The sequence below is a fragment of the Barbus barbus genome (assembly GCF_936440315.1).
Source record: "Barbus barbus genome assembly, chromosome: 8".
Taxonomy (NCBI): Eukaryota; Metazoa; Chordata; class Actinopteri; order Cypriniformes; family Cyprinidae; genus Barbus; species Barbus barbus.
In genome coordinates, this window is record NC_136736.1 from 4,028,562 (window position 1) to 4,052,822 (window position 24,261).

Below are 24,261 nucleotides of genomic sequence, written 5' to 3' on the forward strand. Positions count from 1 at the left end.
TAGAAGAACAGCATATAAGCATATAAGGCTAAAAGTTGCCTAATGTTAGCGTAAGCTATTAACTACGCACATCATAAACCAGTCTTTTTAGGCAATTACCAGATTTGGTATTGGTAATTTAATAAAAACATTGCAAATTACTAATATCGCTTTCATTTTTGCGGTTATTCAAACTGAATAAATTAGCAAAGAGCATTTAGATTATAAAAGAGCATTATCACTGACTTACATCTAGGTGAGTTTAAACACTAAAAATCATCACTGAAGCTGTCTACGCTGTCTAATAATCTCTTACCTCGTACGCACATCTTCATTTAGTTGTTTATGACAGAATTCAGAGATTGCAGTATTAAGTCAGAGAGCGCGCACACTAAACAAAACTCTGGCATTTCAGCAATGACTCATCTGAATGCCTCTGATTGGCCATTGCATTCATAACCTCAACAGAACTGTGTGTGATTGGTTATAATGCGCAGTGCTGTAAAAATGCTTGAAAAGAAATGTGACGCAACAAGCAGATGTAATGAACACTTAATCAGATGTAATTAACACTTAAAATGTAATGAACATTAAATCAACACTTTCATTTAATATTTTCTTTATTCACGACAGCCATAATAGATTTAGATATTTAGCATTAACCTATTGTTTAGGAATGTACAGTGTTAAACGTTATTCCTGAATTTATTAATATGCAGGATTAACTAGTAATCTCGCGTAAAGTGTGAAACGTGAAGCAAAATAACCCAGGATTGCATTTAGAATTAAAACCATTTAGAACTATTTCAAGTGTGAAAAGGCCATCTAAATTCAAGTTTTGTGGCTTTTACACCAAATCTTTAGCTCTAAGGGCATCTTGTACTTCTAAACATTGACAAAATTCCTTTAAAATCTAATATGACAAAAACAGACCAGGTGATGACTCATCTTGCACTACATTTTTTTTTGTCCAATCAAATACTCTGTAGCATGAGATATGACTCTTAGATATGTCCTTTTTCCAAAGACAAATGTCAATACAGGAAAGAAAACTACACTCGTCCAGCGACTTCACAGGCTCATACAATGATGAAAACAATAGTTATAATGTTCAAAATTGACACTTTCTGGTCTAACATCAGTGGAACATGTTCATCTGTGTGAACTTGAGAAGTGACTTCATTCTGTACATCCACTGAAAATCAAATTGACTCCATTTGCTTAAACAGTTAGTTCTGAGAAAAGCTCTGGCAGCACAGACAACACTTGGTTTGACATTTTGAATGCAATGACATTCATTCATTTGTAAGTGTGGCATAAGCGTCCAAATGCTTTTTGGGCCCACTGTATCATTTTTCATTTTAATTGATGTACAGCAAGCAGAACAAATGCCTTCTGTGAAAGCCCCATAGTTGCCTGTAGACGTAGACGAATCCATAAACACATTTGGACTATTAATCTAACTGACCCCTCGTCTCCTGTTTGCAGGAAATGCTGACATCAGAACAGCAAGTACGACCATTTCTCTGACTTCAAAGCCCAAGAAATGGGTTAGGCTGAAGGAAAGTCTGAAACTTGACTTGGCCACCCTCTTGAACATTAATGGCTCCATCACGTTAACAAATTTGTCACGGTAACTGGACTCTGTTCGCTTCATAACAACACAGCGGCGCGTTCAACTGCCAGCCAGGGCTGAGGTGATGTAACATGAGCTTCCTAAAGGAGTTTTATCGTCATTTGTTCTCTGAAAGCATATTAGAAACCGATCTGTGTGTGTTTGCACTGTAAAGAGAGCGATTCCAGAGCAGAAGGTTGGAAAGTACAAAGCATTTAATGATAAGAGACGCTTGCACTCAAATTTAGCCACAAAAACATTAGCTCTGGTTCAAAACACAGTGAGAAGCAGTATTTGAAGATAGCATGGACACATTCCCAACACTGTTTTAAATAGTAGAAATCAAAATAATGCCTCGTTTTGGCTAAGTTGTAAAGCTTTCATGGAGAATGCAATCCCATAATGCATTGCACTTGGGTCTGTGGAAACATCATTAGATGGAGGAAGGGGGGAAAATATAAATATAAACAAAGTTCATACCTAATGAATCAATAAAAATAGACCAAATTTTGTTCTATTTTGGTGGCGCTGTTAGCTTAGTAACATGCTAATGACAAACTCTGCTGAAATGAACTGTGAGTCTAGTTTCCAAAACAGTTCATGTGAACCTTTCTACTTGAGTTGTTGCTAAGTGTTTCAAAATTGTCACTTTTGAAGATCCATATCAGTTATATGCTGCCTTATAAGGCAGCTGACTAAACAAGCAACAGACAACAAAGTTCTGGAACAGAACCATTGTAAAACAAGCATATGTTTCAGACCTTAAAAAGCCATAGACACTCACACATTAGAATCGTCTGTCTTGAACACAGACTAACAAGGGTCTCTTACAGACACACCAACTTAATAGACGGCACACACACAAATTTAAGCACCCTGAGGAGACAGTGTCCCATTCCTGCAGAAAGACTTTCCCAGTGCAGCCACACCCGGAGCAGACGCATTTTAGAGCCAATAATTAGTTCCGTACCATGACTCAGCCTTCAAATGTGTGTGTGAGACAGCGAAACAAGACGCAAAAGTGTGTGGGAACTCGGAAATGGTGATGTCAGTTTTCCTTTAGGCCGAAGAATGTGCAAAATAAAATGAGGGAGGGAGAAAAACTGGGAAATAATAGCAAAGCAGCAGCCTCCCCTCAGGCTTTAGTCAGCAATTCAGATTGCAGTTGCATTGAAAAATTGATTATTGACAGACTAATAGAGACAATTTACCTCCAATTGTGATTTACATACACATTAAGCTGTTTTACGGGCTATTAACACAGTGCAACATGAAATCACGATTGGCTATATATTTTTTCATAATGCATGTTCCTGGTCTGATGTGCATGTGATCTATTTTTTAAACATATATAAAAATCAACCGATAAATAAACACATTTAAAATGTACATTTTTACTAAAAATTAAAATAATTTCACTTCTTGACATGTCATCAATCCCTCTTTTTCAACTTAACCTCTTCAACCATCTGGTTCATCTTACATTTTATCAGCATTTTATCAGTGGTGGATATCCTGCTTCACGCAAAAATATGTCAGATTGTTATTACTGCTCATTTTACGTTTTGGTCAGACAGTCTCTTCCTGTCTAAGTGGATAGTTTTTGGCAGCAATAAGCTGCAACATGGACCAGACTTTGTGTTGTTAGTCACAAATCTCATCTTTTGAAGTCAAAGAAACATAAAACGCACATGCTTTTGTGCTAATAGCATATGAGCCCAGTGAAAAAATCCATTCATTATGGTGGGAGGCTTGTAAATAAGTTAATTGTATACTTCAAGTATTAATAAAAGACCCATTTTTGTGTGTGTGTTGTTAGCTTAGTAACATGCTAAACATAAACACTGCATGCTTTCATGCTAATAGCATATGCAAATAATCAAATGGAAAAACGAGCAATAAAATCATACAAACTCCCATGCACAGATCACACTGCACAAACCCAGTGACACACTCCTTCTTCTTCTTCTTTAGTTCCTTTAATCACTCTGAAACATGAGAGTGTTTAAGAGAGGTCATAAAAACAACATACAGCCTTATGACTGAGAGAGAATATAGCCTTTATCTAGAATGTTCCTGTGTCAAGCTTTTTAAGGTCTCTTTTATCTGAGCCCAAAACAAAGCTGGATCTTTGGTTTCGGAGGCAGGAAGTGTGTGATCAAACAGAGACGGCCGATGGAAGACGGTCTAGATTTCAGGGCTTCACTGTTAGCAATTATCTTATCTGGAGAGGCGTAACTGCTGTGTTATTCTTCAGAGTGATAACAGTCTGATTGGTTTCTCTGATGTAGATATTTCCCACAGTATCATATCCTTGACATAGAACTATGGTGCTACTTAAATACTTTACAAGTGGCTCATTAGCAAAGACGTTACAGTATGAGTCCTGTTTTGGAGTCAGTTGTAAATTCAGTCAAAATATCATAGCAAAAGAAAAACATAGGCTACTTCACAAGCCAGAGATTTCTTTATGGGAGCATTTATTTATATTTCTTCCTGTTGCATGAACTAATGGCCTGATCGATACATTGCTAGAGTCTTCTCAGTAGCTGTATTGCAATTGTGCAAATTGAAATTGCGAATTGAAAATACGTCTAATGACAACACGTACATTTTGCAAAAACTCCATATATCAGAAAAAAAAAAAATTTCACACTCACATGAGGTGTTTTTTCAGGCAATTCGAAAAAGGAATATATCAGAAAACTGTAATGGAAACTGTTTTTTTTTCACATTTACAGGTCACTTTAAGATACTTTTACTAGCGCTCCTTCACTAAAGATACAGGGGTACATCTCCTTCGATTAAAAATGATGGCTAGTGCAGTGGCTGCAGTATAGCCTACGTAAACCTACCAACATCCATCGTCGCCATGACTTGTTGGAAAAAAAATTCAACATCAACATTCAAGTTCAACATCGCAACATCTGTTAATGGAAAAGCTATCCATTCGCAATAGGTTTTTTGTAAACATTTATAAAATATCGCAAAAGTTTTGCAAATCTGTAATGGAAACCTGGTTAGTGGCCATAACATTTCAGATGCTGTGCAATGGGATCGGTCTACTGGTTAGTAAGGTTATGCTATCCCATAGTGCAAAGCCACATGACTTTTTTGATGTGCATGGTGGAATTTATTCGCAAAATGTATCTCCAACTCACATTATTCACATTAAGCCTTTTTCGCACAAATCAAAAACCACCTCAAATGAGCGTAAAAACATTTTTGCTAACTTTTTTTTCAACTTCAAAATGCGCATAAAAACAGGGTGATGGAAACATAGCTATTGTCCTTGGTTGTTGTAAGCTCTTCTGGGTTTTTGCTAGGTGGCCCAAGTCAACATTCTCCAAAAGTGCAACTTCTGCCGACTGTACCTTTATTTTTAAGAGTGTGGTTGAGCTGATCCTGTTTTAGATGGAGTATGTAGTGCTGAGAGTCCAGCTCTCTCTGTGGACTGAAAGCACCACTGGGCTGTTTGTGTGTATTTGATCTCACCCTACAGTGCAAACTGTTGACAAACCACATGCTATTGCAGTGAATGTGGAATGTGGGTCAGGCACAAGAGAAAGCAACACTCTGACCTGTTCAGAGACTCTGAAGATCAAAAACAAAGTGGACAAAAGTCAAGATTCACAGATGTACTGCCAAGCACATGCACACTGCATCATGTTTTTAGCACTCATACAGATCTCCACACCTGTAATCATTTCTGTGGTGTTCATGATGAAGAATTGTTTCCGTTCAAGTTTGTTATTTTTATGCAATAACGAGGTGATAAGTCACGTTTTAGTCAAGCAGCGATGTTCACTTCCTAGAACAGCGGAGAGTCATGTTTGACTGACTGTGATTCATTTGTTCCCGTCAAACGATTACTACCTGTGATGACATCAACAGAGCATCTTCTCTTACATCATATACCAGAAGCTCATGGAAAAAAAGGTGTGTCCAGCAAACACACACACTGTTTTCATGATTCAGATGAGTCTGCAGTTACAGCTAAACAGCTGGGTGTGTCAGAGGCTCAGAGCTGATCAGTTCAAATCGTCAAATCAAATATTACAGCGCTGAGCCTGAACGTTTAAAAACGGATTCAAATCTTGCCTGTTTCTAGGCTGTTGCTGGAATGTTGCTAGGGCATATCTTGACTGTTGCTGGGGTGTTCTAGGAAGTTATTAGGGTCTTGCTAGGGTGGGGTGTTCAATGCAGTTGCTAGGGTGTTGCTAGGCTCCTGCTGTAATATTCTAGGCTGTGGGGTTCTATGGAGTTGCAAGGGTGTTACTAGGGTTTTCTAGGTTGTTGCTAGGACATCACAAGGTTGTTGCTGTGGTGTTCTAGGGAGTTGCTAGGGTGGGGTGTTAAATGCAGTTGCTAGGGTGTTGCTAGGCTGTCGCTAGAGTATTTTATATAAGTTGTTGCTGCGGTGTTCTAGTGAGTTGTTAGGGTGTTGCTAGGTTGGGTGGTCAATACAGTTGCTAGGCTGTTGCTGGGTTGTCCTTATTTGTTGCTAGGGCATCTTTTGACTGTTGCTTGGGTGTTCTAGGCAGTTGCTAAAATGTTGATCCAGTATTCTGGAAATGGTTAGGCTGTTGCATATTCTAAGCATTGCCTGGGTGTTGATAGGCTGCTGCTGGAATGCTGTAGGCTGTGGGGTTCAATGCAGTTGCTAGGGTGTTGCTAGGCTGCTGCTTGGATGTTCCTATCTGTTGCTTGGACATGGCTTAACTGTTGCTGCATTTTTCTAAGAAGTGGTTAGGGTATTTTTAGGCTGTTGCTGGGGGTATTATAAGAGTTACCTGGGTGTTGCTAGGCTGCTGATGGAATGTTCTAGGCTGTGGGGTTCTATGCAGTTGTTAGGGTGTTGTTAGGCTGTTGTTAGGACATCGCTAGGCTGTTGCTGCTAGGGAGTTGTTTGGCTGTTGCTGGGGTGTTCTATGCAGTTGCTGGGATGTTGCAAGGCTGTTGCTGGTTGTTCTAGGCTGATGCTAGTGCATCACAGGGGTGTTGCTGTGGTGTTGTAAGAAGTTGTTACATTGTTGCTAGGCTGTTGCTGAAGTGTTCAGTGCAGTTGCCAAGGTGTTGTTGTGGTATTTCTGGCTGTTTCTAGGGTAATTCTAGTACTTCGCTTGGCTGTTGATGTGGTGTTCTATGGAAATGTTAGGCTGTTGCTGGGGTGTTCTAGGCTGTAAGGGTGCTGCTAGGCTGTGGCTCATGTATTCTAAACTGTTGCTAGGGTGTTCCTGGGCTGCTGCTGCTGCTGGGATGTTCTGGTCTGTTGCTAGTGAATCGCTAAGCTGTTGTTGTGGTAATCTTGAGAGTCGTTAAGGTGTTGCTAGGCTATTCTGTAGACCGACAAAAAAGACATGACAGATACATTTTTGAACTTCAAACAATTTGTCTTTCTGATAATATTGTTTGTAACAAAACATATATTTAATTTGAAAAATGCAAACCAGAATTATTTTCACACGTTTTAGTACCTTGTGTGTGTGTGTGTGTGCGCGCGCACATTTCCTTGTTTGCATGCAGGTGAATGAAAATTAGGCACATTACACTTATAAATGTCCTGCGAATGAGAGAGGAAAAGAGTGGGTGAGAGAGGGGAAAGGTTTCTCACTAATGGATGTAAGTGGTTGTTGTCATCAGGGAAATTGCCCCACAGCCTATTGAAGTAATGATGGAGAAGTTGCAGTTCCAGGTGTTACACTCACAACACACCCTGCTGACACACAAACACACTCTTCATTTCTCCATGGGGATATCTAGCCAGAGGCTGCTGTCCTTCAATGGGTTTAGTTTAGGCGTGTCACTGTAATACAAACTAGTTTCCCACACTGACTACATGTGTATGTGTGTGTGTGATAGATGACTCCCATATAGCCCTGAGCTTCTACCAATTAGCCAGTTTAAATTGTTATTGCCCTCTGTCATTCCTTCAAAAGCTTCCATTGTTCATGGCATGGGAAGACTGGAAACTGTCTGAAGAGAGATGGAAATGAATGCAATAAAGCATCTCCCTAACTTTTGGGAAATAAACAATCACCTTAAAACCAGGAATGACTATGACACATGTTTTCTGTGAAGTGACTTTGTAGTGATGACTGTGAATCTGAAACATGAATACAGACTAAAAACAAAAAACTGAGACAGACACTCCCTCTCATTTATCTTTATTTAACATCTTATAGTAATCTAGTAGGCATAGTTGTCATCTTAACACACATACACACACTGCAGGGAACCTGGCACGCTCTCGGTGGGATTACTTGTGGAGTTACAGTGTGTGTGAGGACAAATTCTCAGGGGAACTGCAGAGACGCTGACCTGTTTTAACAAATACAGCGTTTACCACATATACTAATTAGAGAGAAAGCCTGGTGTCGAAATGAGTGGGAATGCTGTATTGTGAAGGATATTTCAGTCACACTTCATACAGAAAGCTCAGAGGATTGCATTTACCAGAAATAAAAAAATTCTGCCATTATTTTCTCACACTCGTGTAGTTTTTTTCCGAAACATGAAAGTAAAAAAAATTGTAAGGATATTTACACAGTACCAAAGAATGGGAACATTCTGATAAACAAGAACTAACGTTTTCCAAACGAAACCAAAAGTTGTTAACCTAGTTGTGCATCAACTGTCGTTGTATGGAAAAGAGCTGCTTCCCACCAATCAGGGAACATTCTCAGAACTTTGGCAAACATTCTGAAAATGTTCTCTCAAAGTTATAAATGTTCTTCCAGTAACATTAATAGAATGTTAATTCAAAGTCACTCAAATGTTACTACTTGATTCAGAATGTTCAGCATTCAGAAGTAACGTAATATGCGCAATGTGATCAAATGGAATGTTCCAAGAAAAACTGCACATTTTGAATGCTAAGAGAACATTAAGAAAAAACATTTTCATAACTTAATGGAAATGTTAGCAAAACATTATTAGAACATATTTTTGTTTGCTGATGTTCCTCCACTATAAGTTGCAATCAGTTACAATTGAGTTTTTCAATTCCTACAGTCATGCCAGTGGAGAAACAGAGAGAGTTGTTATTATAAACAGTCAGCCAGCTGTGTTCTGGGATAGTTTTGTATAAAATCAATGGTTTTGGCTTTGACTAAAACTAATTAATAGTTCACACAACTACCTGAAACACATTATGGTCATTTGCATACAATGTATGCTGCATAATATGCTTTACAGTAGGCTAGTAGTTAAAATCCAAACTCCAAAACCCAAACTCTCTGCCAATAGCCTACATTGGACACACATTTGCTCATTTTTAAAAAACATGTGAACGAAACTATAACATGAGTAAATATCTCCCTCTGCTGGTGCTACATAGGTGTCCTCAATTTAAAATCCGCCTATTTGATTAATTTTCTATCACGCCGCATATTTATTACTATTATTATTAATGACAATCAAACAGACGGTGAACACTGCATTGACTAGGCCTATATGTTGCGATTAAACTCATAATCATATACTATAATTAATTTAGACAGCATTTACATTTGTGAAAATACAACAAGCACACTATTATTATCATACTTAAAAAAAACGTATTGTAGCCTAGCTTTTTACAAATAGTGCGATACAAACCTCCGAGCGAGTAATTAAAGAATAATTAAATACAATAATCAGCATTTTAATGTTTGGACTGAATTCAAAAATTTAAGTTAAATGGGAATTTTCTTTCTTTTTTTTTTTTTTGTCAGGACAATTATCGACTACCTACGTCTCCGTCGTCAGGACCCAATGGTGGCGGCGTGAGTAGAAGCAAAAAGCTGAAGGTGAGCAATAACCATGTGTGTATTTAACATTATATCACCAAACAGATATTTCATTCGTCAGCCCGCCTATTCAAGTATAAACCTGTCAAAATTGTAAAACGCCATATTACTGCGTCTAAAGTGTATGAGAGAGAGTATTAAATAACATGCAGAAGAGAGACCGGGGCAAGTTGTCACAGTGAATGTCTCAGGTGAAAAAAAGTGCACTTTCATAATAATATACTTAAAGTGCGCACTAATTTTGTACACAATATACTAAAAAAAATTTTAGTACTTAAGACTAAGTGTATTCAACTGGTATTTTGGGACACTGTGAATATGAGTTAAAATGTGCTTTTAATATACTATCTCTGTATTTAAAAATATGTATATACCGGTAGTTACCACCTGTAGCACACTTGAACCATCTTTCATACTCTAGTACACACTTAAGTGTACTTCAAGTGGTGACTAAATACATGTTTTAGAGAGTATGTTAAAAGCGCATTTTAGTTTATATTCATGGTGTCTCAAAATAGCACAGTTGAGTAGACTTAAGTTGATCTTAAAAAGTACTAAATAATAATTTTTAGTATATTAAGTACAAAACTATTGTGCGAAAAAAGATAACTTACTGAAAGTGCACTTTCTTCACCTGTGACATTCACTGGAGTGTGACAACTTGCCCCGGTCTCTATTCTACATGTTATTTAATACTCTCATTTAAGTATATTATGGAAGTGTACTTTTTTTTTTCACCTGGGGTGACAACTGCCAAGAACCTTCTGTTTTCCTTCTTCCACTAGACTCATGTTTTTCATGTATTTTAGTTTCTGTAGACATGAGTGGGCTCCGGAGCTTTTGGAATAACTATAAAGTGCTGATTGTTATGGGTTCCGGCCTCGGGTTGGTTCACTGGGGTTGGTACTCAATCAAATCCAATCCACTGCTGAAGAAGAGCAGGGAGGAATATATTCCCGAGCCGGGCATCGTGTCTTACGTCGCTCCGTCTCCACCGCCTCTGCCCGAGAAGAGTAAGAAGAGAGCGACCAAAGACAAGGAGTAACTGCAGATGCTGCTCAGCAAGGTGAGAAGAGTTTAATGTTAGCTCTTAAAGGGATAGTTCCCCCAAAATAATGAAAACGGTGTCATTTACTCACTCTGAGAAACGTGGTCACTACAACCTTGAGCTCTGAACTGTCATTGTGATGCTAGAAGATTCCTCAAAGTGTTTGTTTTCCATGCCAGGAAGAAAGTCACACGGGTTTGGTTTGGACTGAATTGAGTGAGTAAATGATTTGAAATCATTTTAACTGCCACTTAGATAAGTGTCTGTGTGATCTGTCCTTGAGCTCTGTTATCAGTCACTCAGGTCACAGTGTGTAGTTGTTTACACAAGAATATGAATGAACATGCTGCTCTCTCCTCTGTTGAAAGTGTGTGCATTTAATCTTATCTGTTAAGATTACATGAACATTTCTTGATAACGTCAGATTTGGTCAAAGTGTAGAAAGTGCGATGCTGTTGATTGTTTGTTTTTTGTTTTTATGATGATGGCAGTTCTCTATTTTGACAGCGAAAATTGCTATAACATCCAAAATTTGAATTTATTTATATATTTGTTCATTTTTCATTTAAAGTTTTTTGTTTTATTATTTTTATTCATTATTTAAAGTTTTTATTTTAGTTTTAGTTATTTTAGTATATATTTTGAAAATATTTACATGCATTTACATATATTCATATAATTTATATTATAAATAAATATTTATTTAATAACATATTTTTCTGAAATATACATGCATGTGTGTATTTATATATGCATAATAAATATAAACAGAACACACAACATTATATAAACAATATATTAATTTAAAATTAATATTTTATATAAGTAATATATTAACAATATTATTATGTATTATATAAATGTATTAATTTTCATTATAATTAATATTTATTTTAAGTCTTAATTACAAATATTGTATGTCATATCTTTCACTCAGCAAATGATTTAAAAACAGGTGTCATTCAGGTGAATTGTTTTGTAACATTTGTTATGAAATACATTGTTACCTTAAAACCCACTATATTTGCAAACCATAACCTTTGCTTATATAGTGGGTTTTAGTTTTATCAAGCTATAATAATAAAACTAGTTTAACACATCCTTGTTTGGCATGTATTTTCTTCATCAGTCTATGAAATGCTTCTCGACAGCCCTCTATAAGTATCAGTCACCAAAAGAGTGACAGTGCTCAGAAGTCACTTTCAATGAAAGAATGGTGACTGTTGGTAAAGTTGAGCAGAGTTCACTTCATGCAAATAACTGAAGTTCACAACACTTTCATCAGCTGCTGATGTGTCAGTTGATTAGCCCTTTCTTTCCTAACTTTCTCCCTTGCCTTCTGCAGGTCGTCCTCTTCTGAAGACATGAAGATGAGGAACCAGAGCTGGCTGAGGAAGAACTGGTTTTGGGTTGCCGGTGGTGCATTTTCTAGTATTCATTTTGGCACGTGGCTCCTGCAGAAGGCGATGAAGAGTTCGGTGCAGACTGAACGGCAGCTCAAAAGCAAGTCAGGTCCAGAGGAGTAACAGCAAATAATATGCATTTGAGGGATTGTGGGGGATGTGTTAAGTTAATTTAAGTGCTTCGTTGTCTGTCTAGTGACAAATTAAAAATACACACTCTACTTCTTGATGCACACACATGACAAAATATATTGTATGGAAATCATTTGAAACTCATTAAGTTTTTTTTATTCTGAAATTGAGTCCATTGCTGAGAAAAGTGGAGGAAGCATTCACTGAAGGCAGGACATTGAGAAACGATTCCGTTCAGTAGACTTTGAACAGCAACATTGCGCGGTTTGTGTTTCATGTTTCAGTAACACTTGACTGGTTATAATCATTTGTGACCGATGAAGTCTTTTATGACAAGTCTGTGTAAATGGGAATATAGAATGTATATAAATGACCATTCTCCACTATGTACAGATGTAAACATAGGTTTTTAATGATGTATTTAAAAAATAAATAAATGCACAATTTCTGAAATGTTCTTTTCCTTGTATGAGATGTGAGTAGAACTTGCAGTAACAACATCAGCTCTTGCAGTTTCTTAACGCAGTGTTTAATTTTGTTTTCATGGGCTGGAAATGTTGTGTTTTTCCAAATTTCAGACTTTGTTATAGGAGGAAAGGGATCACAGCCTTTCTTGATTTGGGGTAATCTTTAAATTTCTCCAAGTAATACCTGTAAAGAAAACAAGACATTTACTTCCAGGTTTGCATAAGATACAAACATAAACCCTTAATTATAAGGTCAATTTGTGTGCCAGATTCTGGAGTCTTGACTAGGGGCCTGTACCATGATGGTAGATGAACAAATTCAGAGTTACAGGATTAGTTTCGAGTTGACAAAACCAAACCACTCCAATCCGGCTTTGTTGGTACCATGATGCTGATCATCAACTTTCTTTGTCAACTCAGGCTTTGATCCTGAGTTTGTGGAGCACATGAATGTGTGACATCATGGTGAAAAGCCAATCATGAGCCTTGATTAAAGGTTAAAGGTTTTGCTGAAGGTTATTAGACTGAAGAATATGATGAATTTAAATGCATTTACAATGAAAAATGTACTTGTGCATGAAAGAGGACAAATGATCTTGCTTTATCAGTGCAGTCACAAGCGAAACTTAAGTTAGATTATATAGTTGATAATATATTGCAATAGAGACTCGAACATGTTAGGTCACGTAGTCATTTTTAAAGCGTTATTAATCAATTCTACAGCTTATTTATATTACATACAATCTGTATATTAACATTCATTTAAAATAAATTATAATACCTGTTAAACTAAAATTGCTTGTGTGTAATAGATTCATAATATAAATCATATGCCCCCGGTTTCACAGACAAGGCTTAAAACTAATCCCAGACTAAAATGCAAGTCTGAGCTGTTTCAACTGAAATAAATTTGCACTGACTAATCTTAAAATATATCAGTGCCTTTGTTTTGTCTCAAGCTGCACCCTAGTAATGTTTTTTTCTAAGCATGTTTATACAAATGACTTAAATGTCCTAATTGAACTATGGCCTAATTCTGGCTTAGTCTAAGACTTGTCTGTGAAACCAGGCCTATAATTACATAAATTGTATAAAATAACTCTTAAGTAATTATCATTAAAGCCAGACCTTTTTCTTTTTTGTACTAGTGATCTTTAATTTGGAGCAACAGAAACCGGGGGAGTGACTTTTTTGTGTCAGAGTCAGACATGTGTCACTTTGCTCACATCTGATTGGTCCAATTTCAGTTTGAGATCTCTAAACCAGAACATAACCTGCCCCAGAGCTGGTTAGCCTTGGAGTGTAAGTTACTATGGCAATGAACGCAACTAAAAGCCAAGGCACTTTCATGGTACCTAAAACCCAGGATTGATGCAAACTAAACTGAAACTTACCTGGCTAGCCAGCTAATCCGGCTTCATGGTACAGACCCCAGGTAAAAACTACAACCATAAAAATGTTAATTGAAATAAAATACTTGATCTAAGATGGCGCCGCAGATGGCAGCTACCGTGCTTTGCTCTTCAGTGTTTGTACTGTATGTGTAAACATAACTGGCCAATAAAGCTCATTCTGATTCTGGAAAAATAAATGTTAACTGAGATAAAATAAAACATAAACAACCAACTATTTCATTTGCTAAGACAACACTTCTCTCTTTTTTTGTTTAACTTGAAATATAAAATAAAAATAATTTAAACTAACTAATAAATAAATATTAATAAGAATATATAGACATATAAAAGAAAAACTAATAAAAGTGACAAAAACGCACAAAATTACCAAACGTCTAACTGAAATTAAAGTAAAATCAGAACATAAAAATAAAATCTAATTCAAAATATATAACTATAATACCAAAATAACACTGTTCTAGGCTGATTTCAAAAGTGTTTCCCCATTAAAAGCACATGCTGTGGTACCCAACCTTTTTCTCAGTATTTCCTTTTTTAAAATAAATTTTGTTTTAAATAATGTGATCTAAAGCAGGTATCTTTGGGAGGCAGCGTTGGAACAGCCTTCACATCTGAGTGTGCCGATCTAGGGCCCTCTCTTGATTTTGGAGCAATGTTTGTGTTAGTTGGTACTGCACCTGTGATGGTGGTAGGCTCGAGGCCCAATGGAGCAGAAAGTGAACAGAGCAAAGGAGAAAGCAGGAAGGGACCAGCTGGCCACAGCATATCCACACCATTCAACAATCTCCCCAAAGAAGTTAGCACCAGAGACCAGCTCAAACATTCCTCCTAAAGAGAACACAATGCGAATAAGGAGGTTCAGTCTCATGCGGATCAATCTTTTTAAGAATGCCTGGGTCATATTTCAGCTTTAAAGTGCCCCTATTATGGATTTTTGCCCCATAGGTTCAGTGCTGGAGTTTCTTCAGAGTCGCTTTTCTGAGGGAGTGACCCCCGCTACTCTCAAGGTGTATGTAGCTGCCATATCCGCGGGACATGCTCCCGTAGGAGGTGTTTCAGTGGGTCATCATTCCTTGGTCTCCTGTTTTTTGCAGGGTTCGAGGCGTCTTAGGCCTTTCCGCCCCGCAAGAGTTCCTTCTTGGCATCTCTCGATCGTTTTTGAGGGTCTGTCAGGCCATCCCTTTGAGCCGTTAGAGTCCGTGTCAGCGAAGTTGTTGACCCTCAAGACGGTTCTCTTGGTGGCTTCATCCTCCCTTAAGAGAGTAGGGGATTTACAGGCTCTTTCCATCAGCCCGTTGTGTATGGACTTTGTCCCAGGGTTGGTAAAAGTTTTACTGCGACCTAGGCCTGACTAAGTTCCTAAGGTCACTTCGAACCCATTTCACTTTCAGCAAGTGGTCTTAGAGGCATTTTCTGCGTGAAAATGTAACATGAATCTCTGCCCAGCGAGGGCACCAAGGACTTATGTAGACCGCACAGCTCAGTGGCGTGGGTCTGACCAGCTGTTTGTGTGTTTTGGTGGTAAGAGCAGAGGCTCTGCTGTCACTAAGCAGCGAATGTCATATTGGATAGTGGATGCTATCTCTTTGGCCTATGAGGCGCGTGGCCTTACTTCGCCTCTAGGATTATGTGCTCACTCTATGAGAGCAGTGAAAGGGTCATCAATGGAAAATGTTTGTGCTGTGGCAGGATGGTCCTCTCCTAGCACCTTCATCAAGTTCTACAGTCTTTACGTGAGGATGGCTCCTGACTCCCGTGTCTTATCCGCTTGAGCAGACACTTTCCTGGGTCTCCAGCTATCTAAGGTTCGTCAGGCGTTATGGTATAGCGTTCCCAAAGCGATGACGTCATTGCAGCATGGAAGTGAACATATGAAAGGGAACATCCCGGTTACGTATTTAACCTTGGTTCCCTGAATAGGGAATGAAATGCTGCGATGCGGGCCGTTCTGTACCTTGATAGCGCTTCCTTCATTCATATATGGAAATCAGATGAAATAGCGCGCAGCACACTGATATGCGTGGGGGGCGGTGCTAAGCGCTATTTGGCTAATGAAATTGGCGTGATGGCATAAGGGCTTCTGACATTTGTCACCAAAGCGATGACGTCATTGCAGCATCTCGTTCCCTATTCAGGGAACCAATGTTACATACGTAACAAAATTAACCTTTCATTACCCATAATAGGGGCACTTTAAAATCTTGTTGAACAGGCTAGGCCAGGGGTCTCCAACCCTGCTCCTGGAGAGCTCCAACCCCAGTCAAGCACACCTGAACCAGCTAATCAAGGTCTTCAAGGCTACTTGTTAATTTCAGACAGGTGTGTTGGAGCAGGGTTGGAACTGAAATCTGCAGGACGGTAGCTCTCCAGAAGCAGGGTTGGAGATCTCTGGGCTAGACTAAGCAAATGACACATCCGCTTTCATTCTGTCTGTTCGCAAATCTTTGCCTCATTTATTGAGTCAGTTCATGAACAACACATCCCAGTTCATTGGGTTGTTCAACTCCTGAATATTTTTGAGACCCATAATGAAAAAACTTTTTTTGTATTATTATTAATGTTTATATTGATTTAATATAATAATAATAATTAAATGTATATATTAGTAGATGTTATTAGTATAATAATTTAATATAATAATTATAAAGTTAAATTAAATATACATGCACTATACAAATTTATAATTAATATGTATTATAATAAATAGTCATATAATTCTAACATTGTAAACATTCTAACCTTAAAAACTGTTATAATTTCTTATTTTTCCAACGTAATTATTCCTAAATCCATTTGAAGAATTTATGTGTATATTACCCATAAATAAAAAAAATTAAATTAATTTAAAAAACAATCGTATTTATATTAATGTAATTTATTATAGTTATTACATTTATATTAGTGACATTTACATTTATTAAAATCTAATAAATATGTGGTCATATATTTATAACATTATAAAATAGTGTTATAATTATATATTTTTCTAGCTTTTTCCCCACACCATTTTCCACAAATCCATTTGACTGTAGAATATAACAACATAACTGAGCTCATCATAATCAAACACTGACCTCTAGGGATTTTATAGTTGACCTCTCCTGGTTTCCTCAGGTTTCGTAAAATATAGTCGCTGTGGATGTTTATGGCCATTCCACTGAAAAACATCAGCAAACCTAGAAGGAGTGTTTTTACAGAAGCATTCACTGACTACATTCAAATGAATCATGTAGTTCATCAGAAAGATCTAATGGTCTATTAGCAGTATGTACAGTACCAGTGATGAAGCGTATGTCTCTGTGCCATTCGCTGTGGTACTGAGTGCAGTGGAGCATGTAGTGACCCTGCAGAAATCCGTTCACAGAGCAGAAGATCACCGCGCTCATCACAATGTGCAGAGGCGACGGCCTGCCTTTAGTCAGCAAGGAGTATACAAAAGTCCTGCAGGAGCAGCAAAGAGTGAGGAAACAGTCGCCACAGAGGGATTTGCTGTCATGTCTGTAAAAATTGACTAGCATTTTAAAAGTAAAAATGCTATGGTAAAAACGTTAATTGGTTGATGGCCTTACTATGGGGAAAAATTGTACACTTCATAATCCCGTGATTTTACAGAAAAATACTGTTAAAGTTACCGTTTTTGGAGGTGAAAAATAACAAGTCATCTTATAATTTACAATGAAACTCATAAACTTCCCAAAATTCTCTGTGATAGCTCCTATTTGATGTTCTTTCTTAGTTTTCCCCCTCGTTTTCTTAAATTAATGTTTATTGCATTATTTTAGTGTCGTGTTTATTTGTGACACCGTGTGTAACATATTTTTCTTTTGTCTCAATATGGAAATGAGAGCACATGGTGATCTGTGTGCATTATTATAATACATTTTTATAGAGAACAATAAGGGCAATTTACTCCAAGAGGCTGCTTGTTTTCTGAGTTCTATTAGATATGTTTTCTTCTTTATATTATTTTCATGTTTAATGTAATTTTTCTCAGCTAAGCTTGTCTCCTTCCCCTTTTTGCCATGTAACTGCATGGGAAAGAGAACAATTAGGTCAATTCGTGTTTTAGCTTTTTTTATTTTTTTATTTATTACTAGGCCTGTTTTTGGTGGTTGTCAGTGTCTGTTAAAGGTAGGCCTAAAAGATTGTAGTACTTCAGTAGGTTGGTACATTATAGCAGTTACTGAAATATACATTTTTGTTTGTTGATGGTATATTTAAGCTCAGACTGTAAAACCTGAAATGTTGTGGTAAAGACCTGGCAACCACAACTGCCGTTTTCTCTGTCTGTGGCAGGATGTTTATTTCAACTGGGATGACAAAGGTAAAGTGTTAGCTGCTTTTAGAGTCAACAAATTACTGTATTCTCTCTTATGCTGCATCAGCAGAAACTTACAGGATATAAGATAAGATAAGATAAGATAAACTTTATTGTCCCGAAGGAAATTTGGGTTGGACACATACAATGCAATATCTGCTGTTTTACACAAATAACATACTACGTACATTTAATACCTACAACAACCCCTCTCTTCCCTCCCCATGATATATAGTGAACCACTAAACTGCACCCTACCTATTGTGCTGCACACCTATGTCTTTATATATTCGCACACACCAGATAAAGGAAAAAAAAAAAAAAAACAAAAAAAAAAAACCTTTTTATAATTGTTGACCTCTAGCTAACTTATCATTTAATGCTTTAATGGACAGTGGGACAAAGGAGTTCTTAAAACGATTAAGCCTACACTTAGGAACTCTGAAGCGCCTTCCCGAGGGAAGAAGTTGGTACTCAGAGTGAAGGACATGAGTGGGATCTGAAATAATTTTTTGAGCCAGTATAGAAACTGTTTCTTCAAAAAGAGCCTGAAGTGTGGGATACTGCTTAACTCCCATAATTTTCATGGCTCTCTGTATTAGCCGCGTAATCTGGGCTTTCCAATGTACACTAAGGTTGCCAAACCAGGCTGAGATGCCGTATCGCAAAATGCTCTCGATTACAGCATGATAAAAGAGAAGCAGCACTTTCTGGTTAACGCCAAAGACCCTCAACCTGCGAAGAAAATACAATCGCTGTTGGACCCTAATGCAGACATTTTCAACCTGGACACTCCATGCCAGTTTATTATCAATGTGAATGCCCAGATATCTGCAAGAGTCCACCTGGGCTATATTCTGACCATTAATGACCACTGGTAAGTGGTCACCAATGGATTTGGGGTCAAACATCATCTCCACTGTTTTTTTTTGTGTTAATACTAAGAAAATGTTTATCACACCACTGAACAAAGTTCTGAACCTCCTGTTTGTAAATAGTAACATCTGATGTTTCAGATATGAGACCTAAAATAACTGTATCGTCAGAGAACTTAATCATATAATTATTAAAAGTACTACATGTACATTCATTAGTATATAATGTGAACAGGACTGGGGAACTGACACACCCCTGTGGGCCGCCAGTGCTGATAATCGTAGATTCAGACAGCGTCCTGTTCACCCTAACCTGCTGGCTACGATTGATCAGAAATGAGTAGAACCACTTAATAATAAAGGGACTGACATTCATCCGCTGCATTGTTTTCAGAAGAATATGAGGCTGCAAGGTGTTAAAGGCCGAACTAAAATCTACAAACAACAGTTTAGCATATGCCCTAGGATTCTCAAGGTGTTTAGTCACTAGGTGCACTAAACTGTTGATAGCATCATCAGTGCCTCTTTGACGTTTATATGCAAACTGATAGGGATCTAACTGTGGACATACTTCCAGTTTTAATTGGCTCACAATGAGCTTTTCCATACACTTCATCACAACAGAAGTTAAGGCAATAGGTCTAAAATCATTATTCTCCTGTGGACAAGATTTTTTAGGAACAGGGGTAATAATTGCCTTTTTCCATAAAGTTGGTACAGTGTGAGAGTAAAGGGACCACTGGAAAATAGGGCACCAAGCTGATGTCAATTCATCTGCACATGTTCTTATTAGAAAAGGAGAAATTCCATCTGGACCTGTGGCCTTAGTTGCATTAACTTTGCTTAAAGACCTTAGTGATGGATTTAGGGTCAATCTCTAACCTATCAGCATCATCGATAGCAATACTATCAAGCACCATATCACATTCAGCAGAGAAATCATGATTGTCAAACCTCCCAAAAAAGTAATTCAATTCATTTGCTTTTGCCAGTTCATCTGTAACATGCAAGGACTTCTTTGTTAATTTCATATTAGTTGCTTTTTTCATTGTGTCCCATAATCTTTTAGAGTTCATAGTTTGAAAGTTTTCCTCCATCAGACCCCTATGATGTTCTTTTGCCTCTTTGAGCCTCTGGTTCAACTCCTTTTGTACAGATTGAAGTTGTAAGTGATCCTTATTCTTAAATGCCTGATGCTTCCTGTTGATGCAGTCCTTCACTTCCTTTGTAACATAAGGTTTGTTGTTGGGGTAGACTTTTACTTTCTTTTTTGGAATCACAATATCGACACAGAATTTGATATAATCTGTAATTACTTCTGTGGCGTTATCCAAACTTGATTCCCTGGAAAAAATGTCCCAGTCTGTGCATAGAAAACAGCCTTTCAGTGATTCTATGCTATCTTCTGACCATACATTGATAGATTTCACCAGGGGTTTAGAGCTCTTGAGGGCAGTCTTATAGGTGGGGATCAAATGAACAGTATTATGATCAGAATTAGACAGAGGTGGTTTAGCTGTGGCTGTGTAAGCAAGTTTTAAATTACCATAGCATTTGTCTAAAATCCGATTCTTCCTGGTGTAACAATTAATATACTGTTCAAAACCCGGCAGAGCAGTATTTAAGTCGCAGTGGTTAAAATCTCCCACGATGAAAATAGGGGCATTTGGGGTACTCTGTAATTGTTCATGAACACAGTCTGCCACCTGTGATGCAGCACGTGAAGCATTGCCATTGGGGGGTACGTAAACAGAGCAAATGAGAATATTACCAAATTCTCGAGGTAAATAAAATGGCCTGAGACTTACACATAACAGTTCTACATCAGAGCTGCAGATTTTCTCCCGAACTGTGTGTTGTCTGCACCACCTGTCATTTATATACAAGCAGAGACCGCCCCCTTTACTTTTTCCTGACATCACAGTCCTATCGGAACGAATGTGTGAAAACCCCTCTATTTCCACTAAACCGTCAGGAATCTCTGGATGTAACCAAGTCTCAGTAAAGAGCATAATGCAAGACTCACGGTACTCGAAGCATCCTCTTGTTAGTGTTCGAAGTTCATCCATTTTATTCCTGAGCGACCTCACATTGCTCAGGATCATTGAAGGCTATGGGGGTCGACTGCCTCTCTTCCTTAACCGCTGTCGTACACCTCCTCGCCGGCCTCTTTTCCGCGGTCGCTGCAAACATCGAATTTTCATACCCTCCGGCAAACTTTCAATAAGCAATCGGGAAAGACCTGCTGCATCTCCACACCATTGCAGCGACAAAAGCGCCTCCCTCGAGTAGACTTGCGTCCCATTCCCACTGGTTTTGCAGGTGGAGAAAAGTTCACTCGGGAGCGTCATCGCCATCAAAAAAAAGTAAGACACACACCGCCATCTAGTCGTTCTCCCAATCGTGTAAATCATTCACAAAACACAAAAATCCTCAAAAAGCAAAAAGCGTGCAAAACAAACAACAGACTGTTCAAACAAACAAACAGCAGCACAGGTATGTGTCCATGTCGCCCGCAGAGCAGCGCCACCGGATATATATGTATATGTTTGCAATGTTTGAAAATGTCATGATTTGTAGAGATTTGATTTAATAAGCCTGCTGTAACATGGTGGCATTTCCTGTAAACAAGATTTTTCATCAGAAATGTGGCTAAAAGTAAGCCAGAAATGTAAGCAAACTGACAGGCAGTTGAAGTAGAGTCTGGCAAGTCAGTTCACTCTCCAGCCATTATAGTAATGCACCAGGCGGCTGTTTTCTAGCAAATTAGCATGCAAGCACATTCCTGAATTGGGCGAATTTAAATTGTGTCTAGATTACGTTAAATAACATAAATCAAAATAACAAATAAAATGACAGCAATGGATTGATGCAGCTCAAGAAAGAGGTACGAGCCTTGACAATGTTGCCAGTTCCTCCTAGAAAAAAAAGCAACAAACAAAAATAAACCCAAATGCTTTATATTGACAATAAGCCCAAAATATCACGATCTGCACCGGCCCCCTTCATTACATCCATAAACTGGATCGCTTGATGAGCCAAGGCCGAACAAGAAGCCCAAAGACCTTAATAGCCTAAAAAGTTGACACATGAGCAAACAAAACCCGACAATGGTTTTAGCCAAAACTGCTGAAACCGAGCATAACGAGTCTTTGGTCGTGGTAATATTACTTTGGTCACAAATAGCGGATAACAAATGCTCTAGAAGCCAGGATGTTGCAATGGTTACCACGGTGCCAATTAATGCAAATTCGAGAATGAGTTCTATTCCGAACACACTCATTCATGATGATTCACTCCGTATTTATATATGGTTACTAAACTTTACAGTGTGTGACGTTTCCTTATATGAGCATATTGACTTCATATCCTCGCGGGTGTTGTTACAAAAGATTTGTCTTTCCTGTTCATTCTACTGGATTGAGTTGCAGCATAACTGAAAAAGAAGATACTTAGGCTATACCCAGTTATCTAGAAAACTGTCTAAAACTCGACTTCATTATGCTACCTTGTTACCTATAGGCTACTTTTATTAGCCTACCTTCAGACATTCAAAGTACAAAGTACATTTGTGCAGGTCATCGTATGCCTTAAATCATACCTTTTTTTATTGAACCATTTTTCCAAGTTTACAAGTCAAAGTGCACCACTTTGTCTAAGACCAAAACTTTTTAAACATAGTCACTATTGAAGATGGACAATCTTAGCTCAAGTGTGAATTCAGTCAACAATCATTACAAACAGCTATTTTCAAATGCTTTGAAAAAAAAGTTTTTTTTTTCATTCAGTATATAGGATAGCCTAATATATATGATGTTTTGCATATATTGTTTGAATTTAAGATTTTGACCTGTTATACTTTTAGAATACTTTTCAGTACATTTTACAACTCTTTAGTGATTCTACTGCATGCACCACTTACTTTCCTGTTGCAAAACTCAAAACCACAAGAGCAAAAGGACGTTAATCTGATACAGCTGTACTTCTCTTGAACATTCTTAGAAAAGTTCCTTGCCAGTGTGCTTGATGTGCTATTGGTGGCATTAATGCTATATAATGCACTAATTAAAGCACTATATGTGAAATATGAAGATCATTACCTCTGAAAGTAGTGCAAGCAAAAGGTCCAGAGCAGTAAATGTGTTCCTATCCCAGGCAAACTTTCTGTTGTCAAAAACAACAGCACAGGAACTAGGAATGATGGAAGCTCTTGAAAAAACCATCCTGCCTTGGCTGGGACCATCATCCCGGAGGATCTTGTGTCCACATAACGTCCGTATGGTGTGTGCGTGGTCATTTGCCGCAGGAGGTAAAGCACTCCACCGACTGCAAATGTCCAGCTACAATAGTGAATAGTGTTTTCCTGGCAAAGCATTGCTGCTCTCTTTCTGCTTCTCAATGCACTGCAGTATTCCCTTCTCTGCCAGTCTATAGTGAAAAAGAAACCACCCTCATGGGAAACCCTTGGGTTCCTCCCACCAGTTTTTATTGGCTCTGTATGTGCATGAAATGAAAGGTCCATCCTACCAAGTAAGAGAAAATAAATATCTGAAGTCAATGAGTTACTCCAGTCATAAAGAATCCCATCACAGCTCTGAGACATTGGGATCCTGGTGATTTTTCCCTAAAATCAGGGCTGTACAGTGCTATGAAAAAACTGGTCTGTGCAATGAATAAATTTACCACTGTAGCACACGTGCGATACAGTTTTGCATGTTCATAATAACAGCCGCTTAGTAGTGTGAAGTGATTTCGTTGTGTGTGTGTGAGATTGAGGCCCAATGGAGCAGGTAACGCCACGCCACGGTCTGCTTTTGAAGAAATATCTTAGTATCGTGCTACAGCACACATTAACAGCTGCAAATTTCTTCAATATTATCCGTTTGCAGTATAGGAGGCCACACTTTCAGGACCGCAGTTGTAGGACCGCATTTCTAGGACCCTAGTTTTTTGTGACAGCGCCACCTACCGAGTCAGAGAACGCATTTCCAGGACCCTAGTTTTGGAGGACCGAAAAAAGTGCCATCAAGGCAGTATTTCCATCCAGTTTTAACTACATTACAGTTTTAGAGTTTTTTTAAAAATTTTATTACACCCAAATACTACTTTCTTTATTGCAATTAAACCTGGTTCCTAGGAATGTTGGGTAATTATTGGGTCTAAGTAACATAATATAATAACTCAAGTAAAATAAACAAGGAATCATGGTATAGTCTTTT

At 38.0% G+C, this 24,261-nt stretch overlaps 1 protein-coding gene and 1 long non-coding RNA gene across 2 annotated transcripts; one reads left to right on the top strand and one right to left on the bottom strand.

Moving 5' to 3' along the window:
- The first annotated feature begins 9,341 nt into the window (after positions 1–9,341).
- On the top strand, positions 9,342–12,417 carry LOC306874031. The gene is made up of 3 exons (XR_013784559.1): positions 9,342–9,384; positions 10,194–10,450; positions 11,778–12,417. It is a non-coding gene; the product is annotated as an uncharacterized lncRNA (long non-coding RNA).
- LOC306874029 (3-oxo-5-alpha-steroid 4-dehydrogenase 2-like) lies at positions 12,356–23,496 on the bottom strand. Its single transcript, XM_079423694.1, has 5 exons — positions 23,143–23,496; positions 17,127–17,290; positions 16,924–17,025; positions 14,527–14,677; positions 12,356–12,618 (listed from the first exon to the last, which is right to left on the bottom strand). Exons 1-5 carry the CDS (start codon positions 23,415–23,417, stop codon positions 12,552–12,554), a joined length of 759 nt encoding a protein of 252 aa, XP_079279820.1. The 5' UTR covers positions 23,418–23,496; the 3' UTR covers positions 12,356–12,551.
- Between the last annotated feature and the right edge of the window lie 765 nt (positions 23,497–24,261).